The 9,737-nt window shown below is 45.5% G+C and overlaps 1 protein-coding gene across 1 annotated transcript in view; it reads left to right on the top strand.

The window, feature by feature from the left end:
• Positions 1-7,265: 7,265 nt before the first annotated feature.
• MEGF9 (multiple EGF like domains 9) overlaps positions 7,266-9,737 on the top strand; it is a 93,698-nt gene continuing 91,226 nt past the window's right edge. The window contains exon 1 of the mRNA XM_084773840.1: positions 7,266-8,002. Within this exon, the coding sequence (XP_084629966.1) occupies positions 7,402-8,002 (601 nt within the window). The 5' untranslated portion in view covers positions 7,266-7,401. The remainder of the gene's footprint in view (positions 8,003-9,737) is intronic.

Below are 9,737 nucleotides of genomic sequence, written 5' to 3'. Positions count from 1 at the left end.
AACCTGAGGTCTAAAGTCCTTCAATTTATTACCTTGTAACCTTGAGCAAATTATCTGACTACTTTGAGTGATAGCAAACTTCCTTATAATGTGGGAATTATCAGTCTTTACTTCACAGAATAATGGTAAAGGACTGAGTATATTAAATGTTTCCTGCTCGTGCCTGACATGTAGTAAATGCTCAGTAAATGCCAGTCACTGGTGGTATTATTGCTACTGATCTTATGTCCATCTTCTTTCCAGGACTGTTATAGGAAGCTATTGGGGAAGTTCTGTTTGCTGTGTGCTTGTCAGCAATCCTTTTTGCGACAGCTATAGCAGTCTAAGGGAAAGTTTTATTCCAGAAACTCAGGCTCCATTCATCCTTATAATGGTTCAAATTCTTTGCTCTGCTGCCAACACTGATGACGAACAGGGTTTGACTCAGTGCCCACTGTGAATGACGTCCTTCAACATCTCAAAGAACTGGGCAGCAAATGCTTTTTTCTGCACTTATTTTAACATCAGAGGAACTTTGAAGCTGGGTTTTAACATTTAACATCGTTATTTAGAGCTGGCACTTTTCAATGAATATAGGTTTGTGACCTAGGACACAGTAGGAATGCATAATCTTAGATGCAAGCTAATTCTCTTGTTGGTTGTTACTGATTCTTGAGAACAGTGGATATTCACTGCAAAAAAAAAATGGAAAATGCAGACATATGTGGGAAAAATTTAAAACATCCATAGTGCAGTCTCTCAGAAACAAAGAATATTTATGGCTCAGGGATTTTGACTTGGTTATTTATTCTGTATTATCATTTTACATGTATTATATAATTTTTATCATACAAGTCATGTAATCCATGTTTTCCATAATTTCATATTACTAGAATATTAATTCACTTTCTTTTCAGTTTTAGAATTATTGTTATCGTATTTATGCCTTTGTGTGTTCTCCCTACACCCCCTCCCCATGGGTGTGTCTCCAAGCCCAGAGAAAGATGTTGGATCTCCTGGAACTGAAGTCACAGAGGGAGTTGGGAATTGAACTTGTGTCCTCCAGAAAAGCAGCAAGTGCTCTTAACTATTGATCCATCTCTCCATCCCCATGTATTCATCTTGTAGGTACCTCATATTCAGACAAAGCAATATAGAGTATAACATACTTAATCAATTCCTTTTAATTGTTTAGGTTTTTCTGATTTTTATTAACACTTTTACCTCCCTGAGGCAGGATCTCTAGGCTCTGCCTCCTGAGTCTTGGGATCATAAGCATCTGCCGTCATGCCTAACTTTCATATATATATATACATATATATATACATATATGTATATATATATGATTATTAATTTTCTTTGGGTAGATGTAGAAGGAATATCTTGTATATTGTATGGATGTAGCACCTGTCAATAATAAATATGATAGCCTATAGCTTTAGCAGGAAGTAGGAGGAAGAACATCTGGTAGGCAGAAAGGATTCAGGGAGAGAGCCAGGTGCTCAAGATTTCAGCCAGCAAGATGTAAAGAGAATAGACACATGGTGCCTGAGCTCGGGTACCGGCTATGTGGCAGAATATAGATTAGAGCTATAATATAGATATGAGCTAGCCAGAGAAGAGCCTAGCAATATAACCTAAGTTATTTTTAAAGTAATAATTGAGTCTCATGAGTCATTTTTCTGGAACTTAAGAATGGAATGATAAAAGACCTCCTACTAGAGGTAGACTCTTAAAAGTGGAAATCAAGAAGCAAAGAAGAAAATTAACAAGTTCAGGACTTCCTAGAAAGGCTTCATTCTGTCAATTTTTATGCTTGTAACAACTGTGAATGACACTTCTGGCCAGTACCAAGTTTAACTAGCTGCTAAAATTTTTGATTCCGTGCAAATCGGTAGGTTTAAAAGGATAGCAAGCCACCGCCTTGATTTGCAATGTTGACTTCTCTAGCTGAACAGGCAGCATTTTGTGTGTTTTAGTCACTTGTGTTTACTTTCCTGGGAGCTGTCTGCCAGTGTTTTCTGCTGGGCAGACTTCACTAACAGTGGCTCTGCTAACATTACAGTTGTCTGCAAAAGAAGCCAAGCCTTGCATTCAGCCACCACTGATAGGAGACAAGGTTCCTGCAAGAGCAGTAAGTGTGGAAATAAGTGGTATAATTTGGGGGCCTTTTCTAATCACTCACTTTTGTTCCCAAATAATTGACATAGAGATTTATTCATTCAGTAAGACTTAAGGCCCGAGAACTGGGCCGATGTTCATGAATGCTCCATGCTCTATGTTAGTCTGGCTACTTCCTAGTCACATTCCCCAAATTACTTGCTATATTGGTCCCACCTTTGCTGCTACTGCTCCATCAGGTCCGTCCTCGTGGCTACATTCTTTTTCTCCCTCTTCATTCTTCCTCTTCTCTCTACCTGAGACACCCAGACTGGGAACGAAATCCCAACTGTTCTCTCCCCTGCTCCCCTGTTCATTGGCTCATAAGCTTCTTTCCTAACCAGTCAGAGATAACTGGGGAGTGGTTTTTACACAGCATTGAGAATGTCATAAAAATGACAATGCCCAGGTCCAGACTGCAACCTGCTCTTGGGGCACATAAATCAACATCTGAATACGTAGTGCACAAGACCATGCCCTGACAAGTAAGAGTCTATGCCAACACTGATGTTTCAGTGAAGCCAGAAAGGGTAAAGTGTCTGTGTTTTATTGCAGTATGGGAGAAGCTGTTAGGATGAGCCTCTGCTATCATATTTTGTATGTTTTCTAACTTCCAATGCCTATCTTTTCTTAGATGCTGCTCTAGTAAAAGGGATACATTTGGTGCATGTGCCTCACCTTTCTTCACTGATTACTTTTTGGTCTACTGCTATGTGCAACATGCAGTTGCCTTGTTAACAGATTGAATTATAGAGACACAATTGGCTTTGAAGTCAGGCAGAACTTGGGCAAGTCTCAGTCTTTTAGAAGTTTAGTTTCCTCTTCTTTTTCAAGCGTAGGTGATAGTCCTCAGCCTAAGGAATGAGTGTGTTTCTGGTTTTGCAGTGCTGAGGACCAAACCCAAAGTCCCATGTATGCAAGGAAATCATTCTGTTCAGTTCCTGTGAATGCAAAACACTTGAACAGTGCCTGCTTCCATCACAAGACTCCTCCTACCTCCAGGATGACTGAGCCGATTCTGTGGATTTCATGCTGAGCTAGAGCTTCCTAGCACAAAGTAGAATCAGACTAGACCTTCTATAGCATCTGCAGTTACTGCAGGAGATTGCCATGCCGCTCAAACAGACTTCAAACTGGCCTTCTCTGGGTGTTTGTAGCCTTATCTGCCATAGTGGGAATGACAGCTCTCTTCTGGGGCAACAGGAAAAGTACTGGACTCCATTATGATACATAATGTCAAGGCCATCTCTTTCGTCTCCTCTTCTCTTTCGAACATGAACATTTTCCCTTCACAGTTTGATGATGCCAGCCTGAGCACAGCCACTCTAAGATACTAAGGGACCTTGGGGAAAGCTGATTGACTGTTCTGTGTCTGAGCCCCCTTTGGGAGGTGCTAGGTCATGAGGTCAAAGCCCTTGTGAATGGGATCAGTGTTCTTATATAAAAAAAATAGACCCCAAACAGCTGCTTTGTCCTTTCTATCACAAGAAGACAGTGAAAGATGGAATCTATGAACTTGAAGGAAGTCTTCCCAGACACGCAATGAGCTAGTATCTTGGCCATGGATTTCTTAGCCACCAAAATTATGAGAAATAAACTAGCATTGTTTGTAAGTGTCCTAGTCTTTGTTGTAGTAGTTCAGATAGTCTAGAACATGCTAGCACCTACTGGGGGGGATGTCCTGAGGGTTAAATGAAGTAACACATGCAGATCTCTTAATACAGTGTCTGGCACTTTCAAACTCTATTATGTTCTGTTGATAGCTCCAGCACTGCCTTGATAGCCATCTGATAATATTACATAATTCACTTGAACAGATGTATCTCTGATGTTGATATTTATGGTATTTCCCATTTTTAAACACAAACTAAAAATATTACTTACAAAATAAGTCATGTTGGGCATGATGTAATCCCAGTATTCAGGAAGCTAAGGTAAAGGACTTTCATGAATTAAAGCTAAACTGGACTATATATGGAGTTCCAGGCCTGCCCAGATTGCAGAGAGAAACCCTGTTTAAGAAAACATAAAACAAGCCATCTTATAGCTTGTGGTTCTGAGATAAAGCAAAGCAGTGAATTCAAATCTTTGGAGCTAGTGATTTGAAAAAGGTAATGGTAATGAAAAGTAAAAGGTAATGAAAAATGGAGATAGCTCAAATGAAAAAGGTAATCACTACCATGCCTGCCAACCGGAGTTTAATATATAAAACCCATGTAGTGGAAGGAGAGAACCAGCTTTCCCCAAATGTCTTCTGACATCTACCTGGGAACCAAGGCACACATGTGATCATGTGTGCATACACAAACACAAGCAAAATATATTTTAAGAAAATTAATAAAAAGAGTCAATGTTCAGCGGAGTAATAAATGGCATGTTTAAGTTATCTGACAGGCCTTGATTGGTGGTTATATCTGTGTTTCTAGCCCTTGGGAGGTTGAGGCCAGTCTAAGCTACAAAGGGAGACTGCTCAAAAAATTGTCTTAAAAACTTCAACATTTCTTAGACATATTTCTGGCTAATTGTCCGACCTGAGAAGCCCTGCATGAAATGGCCTTGTCCAAGGCACAGAAGGCCTGGATCACTCTGCAAGGTCTTCTAGGCCTTTTTGCTCTGTGATCCTCCTGGGGGAAAAAAAGCCAAATCAGCTTTTCTCCTCTCGTGGCAGAGAATCTCTGATCCAGCACAGCTCAGGGCCAACCCAGCAGTTTTGAGATACCGTTTGGAAATATTCAGTAGAGCAAATGTCAAGCCATGTCACCTGATCTGGAGTTTATGGAACAGAGGTTTCTGCTGCAGTCTTTCAGCCAGCAAAACTCAGAGTTAGCAATAGCAATTGACATATGCAGAGTACAATTTGTGTGTCAGGCTCTTTTAAAACAAACAAACACACAAACAAACAGAGTTCCATTCGATCTGTTCGAGGAATTAATGGTCTCATTTTATAGACAAGGAACATGAGGTACAGAGAGGGTAAAGTTTTCCCCCAAGGAAACTTGATCCAAGTCTGTGGCTCTGAAGACACAAGCTTTCCCTATGAGCACAACAGGATCTCTTTCAGTTTAATCCACATGTGTTAGTGCTCACTGCTAGGCACTGGAATAGAGCCTGATGAAACAGACAGGCAGGGGTTTTAATCACAAGCTCTAGTCTGAAGGTTGATGAGTGCCCAGGAGAAGTAATTAAGTCATGTGGGTGGCTCATTTTATTTGTGGTATTTATGTCTAAAAGCCATCATTAATCCTTTTAGGAAGAGGCAGGGGTTGAGAGATCAGGGCTATAAACAAAGGCCAGTAGGGGAATAGGGAGGGCTGAACTCCCACTCAGAAATCCAAGTCTCCTAAAAGCTGTGGCATTTTGGTTGGGGAAACCAAAAAGAATACAGGGGAGGGGTACGCCATGTCCACTCCCTTCCTAAAGACAAGTAAAACCAGAACCTTGGTCAGTGCTTACTACAAATTGGTCTTCAGAACTTTTACATGGCCCTCTCATTTTGTCCTCTGTTTCTTACATAAGTAGGCCTAGAGACAACCTCATATTCAAAGACAGAAAATTCACACAACACACACACACACACACACACACACACACTTACACAATGCATTCATATGTTAAACATATCATGAAAATACATACAAGTTCTTATATTCACAGACTCACAGATACATACGATTTTCACAGAGACTTACAAATGTGTTTATGCTTTCATACACAAGCTCAAACATATCCTTTCCCCACCCACTACTCGCTCAGGCAAATAAATGCATGCTTTCGTTAACACACTTGAGTTCACTCACAAATCTCATCCTGCCTGTCTGGTTAGAGGCGAATGACTAATGGGAAACCATGCACAAAGGCAAGCATCCTAGGAGGGGCCAGGACTGGGTTTACAGAGAAGCTGGTAGGATAAGATTAAGCCATCAGATGCCAAACTTGTCCTGCCAGGCTGCACCTAGAAGTTGCATGGCCGAGACTACAAAGTTGGACACTGCCCTGGATCCTGGGTGATGGTGCTAGTCTGCCTGCCTTATTTCCAACTTCCTCAAAGTTTAATGTCATTCAGGGTCAAGCCCTGTTATCAGTCCAACCCCAATGCCGGCAACAGGCAGGAATCTCTGGGGACACAGAGGCGGTGCGGGCTGCTTTCCAACATTAGGCTTGTTCTGACATAGTGCAACCCCAAGTGGTTAGTATTAATGACGTTTTTTACAACAGTAGGCCAAGCACCGGGTTAAGCCCTTCATGTACATGGTTTCATTCTCACAACAGCTCTGGGAGGGGTGGGGGCGGGGTGTTCCCTCCCATCTCACAGTTTAAATGGTTGAGAAAACTGCTTGAGCCACAAAACCACTCAGCAAGAGAGACAAGGAGCTGGAATTCAACCTGGTTGCATTCTATCCTTCCCTCGGTTCAGGGCATAAAGTGTGCATTTGCGTGTGTCTCTCTAACGCCAGAAGCTTGCATCTTGTGCCCCATGCGCTTAGTCCAGGGCTAGGCCCTTGGCAGGTGTTTGCTGCGGGCAATGGAGTTAGTTGGCTTGCTGAAGCTGTCAGCAAGAGCTTCAGTTTTCCCATCTCTGAAATGGAGATGGCATAGCTGACCCCGCCGGGACGAGGCCAGGCTGTCTGGAACAACCGAGTTAACGCGGAGCTCAATCTGTATCATCTCGGGCACCTCCCGCGTCCATCCCGGGGATGCAGCCCAGTCCCCACCCGAGCCCGGGTGCGGCTCCGGCGCCCCCATTGTTCACAAGGGCGGAGATGCTACCCACAGGGGATCCCCGCCCCGAGTCCAGCTAGCAGCCCAGTGGAACAGATGACTTGGCCCGGCGTCGACCGCGCGGGCCGTGTCCTTTGTCTGCTCGGCGGCGCCGGGTGCCCGAGGCCCGCGCCCCACTCCGTGGATAGACAAAGCCGGGGCCGCCGCGAACCCAGCCCGTACTAACGCTGCTCGCGCCTCCCGACGTCCCGCCTTCTCCCCTCTGAGTCCACTGATTGGTCCGCGCTGTTACAAAGAGGCCGGGAAGCGGGCGGGTCACGTGGGTTAGCGCGGCTTCCTATTGGTCAGACTCGGCTGCCTATCGGGGAGGGTGGGCAGTGCGCGCTCCGCCCGGTCGCTCCCTCCGTGTTGAGGCCCGCCCGCGGGGCCGGCCGCCTGTCAGAGGGAGGTGGCAATGGTGCGCCCGGTGGCGGCAGCGGCGACGGAGGCTTTCTTGGTCGGACGGCAGGGAGAAGATGACTGACCGACCGACTGGATGAATGAATGAATGGCGGAGCCGAGCGCGCCATGAGGAGACTGCCGAGCCTGGGCGGCCTCGCCCTGTTGTGCTGCGCGGCCGCCGCAGCCGCTTCCACAGCCTCGGCGGGGAATGTCACCGGCGGCGGAGGGGCCGAGGGGCAAGTGGTCGCGTCGCCCAGCCCGGGGCTGCGGGACCAAGCCAGCCACCCCTTCCCTAAGGCCGCGGCTCCCACGGCGCAGGCCCCGCGGACCGGCCCCCCGCGCACCACAACCCGCAGAACCGGGGCTGCGACCCGGCCAACCGGCTCCCCGGAGACCACCCTTCTCCCTACCACCGCACGACCCGCAGCCACCCACTTCCTGGTCCTCAGCCCCTCGCCTTCCACCCTTTCGGAGGAGGGACGCACCCCCGCCACTACCGAATCATCACCCTCCAGACCCGCGCCCACCACTCTAGCGAGCACAGCTGGCCAGACGCCGACCATCACCTCTGTAGTCACCACCGTTGGGGCTGCCAGCACTCCCGGGACCCCAACCGACGAGTCCCAGGACAGTAAACGCAGCAACAGCAGCAGCGTCCCGCCCACCGCACCTGCCACCGAAGCCCCTGGTCCTCCTACTCCAGGTGAGTCTCCGTGCTTCTTTGCCCCCTGGACCTTCCCTAGCCACTGTCCATCTTCACGCCAGCCTCTGTCACCCTGTCCTTGTCGCTTCACGTCCTAGAGACTCCAAAGGGGAAGATCCAAGCTCCAGCTAGACTAAATCCCCAATGCCTCCAAATCTAGAAAGTCTTTTGTCTCCCCCCCCCCCCCAGCCCCCCGCCCCAACCCCCAGGCCTGTCTCCATCCAGAAGGAGCAACTGCTATATGGAGAGCTTAGGGTCTCTTCCTAAAACAGGGTTTTCTGGCCTTTGTCAGAGTCCCAGAATGGACGCAAACTTTTGTATTGGGTCCGCCTAGAAGGCCACCCCGCCTGGGTTATTTGGGGGAAAGTTTGAAATCTAAAATGATGGTTTATCAACACACAGGTAAAATATCTGAAGGGTTTCCTCCAAAGCTCCGGTTTCCTTGTTTGTTTCTTTTTGTTGGTGTAGTTAATAGCTACTGTGTGTGTGTGTGTGTGTGTGTGTGTGTGTGTGTTGGGAAAGATATAGAGTGAATTTTGCTTACAAGATCACACTTCAGGCCTGAAATTAAAAATAAAAATGGCATTGTAATCCATGTTTTCTCTGCAAATAAGTAGATTTGGTAGGTCATTTGGGACAGGTGTGTATCTAGGTTGAACATGTTTATAAATTAGGTTAAATCCCTTCCTTGCACTACTTCATTCTGTCTCAATTCCAAGGTCAGTGCTTGGGCAAATACCATTTAAGCAGCGATGCCCATTTTTGCCCTTTTAAAACTAGGATGTTCCTTACTGCTGATGCTGACATGACAATTTCTGTTTGAGCTCAGAGTAGGAAATATAGCTCTTCTACTGGTGAAAGTCTTCAAGAAAAGTTAAGGGACAACTGCTATTCTTTCACCCCTTTTTGTCTTAAGTGGGCCAGGAACTCAACCAATCAAGCCGACATCTTTAAGAAATTGGGCAAGTTTCTGAGATCTTTTGCTTTGCCTTGGGGTGGAGATTTGCCCAAAGCGCTTGCCTAGCTTGATCTGATCATTGACCTACTTTTTAGGCTCAGTGGTTTACTGTGGAGTCAGGTATGGACTTTGGACTATAATTGAGTTGGTAGAGGATTTTCCCAGGTGGTTAACTCTTGAATTGTATGTTGGAGCTTGGCAAAGGCGTAAGTAAGTAGGAATGCAGATTATTCACCCCAGAAAGGCCACATTTGGGTCTCGTTTAGCTTCAAGGAATGTATTAAGTAGCTAGTTTTTAAACCTGTGATGTCTTTTAGCTTTTATAAAGTGAGATTGACATATTGCTAAAGTTAGACTAGTACTTAACTGTAGACTCGAGTCCATTTTTAGGTTTGAATTCCAGGTTATTGCCCCCTTTTGTCTATATAAGTATGGTCAGGTCATTTAAACCTGTGGTCTCACTTTCTTCAACCTCCAGATGAAGGTTTTCATAGTCCTTAATAGGTATCTTCTGCAAATTATGTCAGTTGAACCGAGTGAGGAACCAAAGGGAAGAGGATCAAGGGTTCAAAGTCAGCCTTGGCTACATACGACATTTAAGGCAACCTGGACTACATAGCAAGACATTGTAAAGAAAGAAAGAACAGTGAAGAGAGGTTAGAAGAAGAAAGAAAAGAGTTCACCAGTGACTGCATACCTAACTATTGCTGAGAATAGTTCTTCATGCTTCATAAGCACCACCTGTGTTTTGTGTTTCATTTATGACCAGCTCTTTTT

This window comes from Acomys minous (assembly GCF_964271855.1).
Source record: "Acomys minous genome assembly, chromosome: 1".
Taxonomy (NCBI): domain Eukaryota; kingdom Metazoa; phylum Chordata; class Mammalia; order Rodentia; family Muridae; genus Acomys; species Acomys minous.
This window is presented reverse-complemented; position numbering and strand designations above follow the sequence as displayed.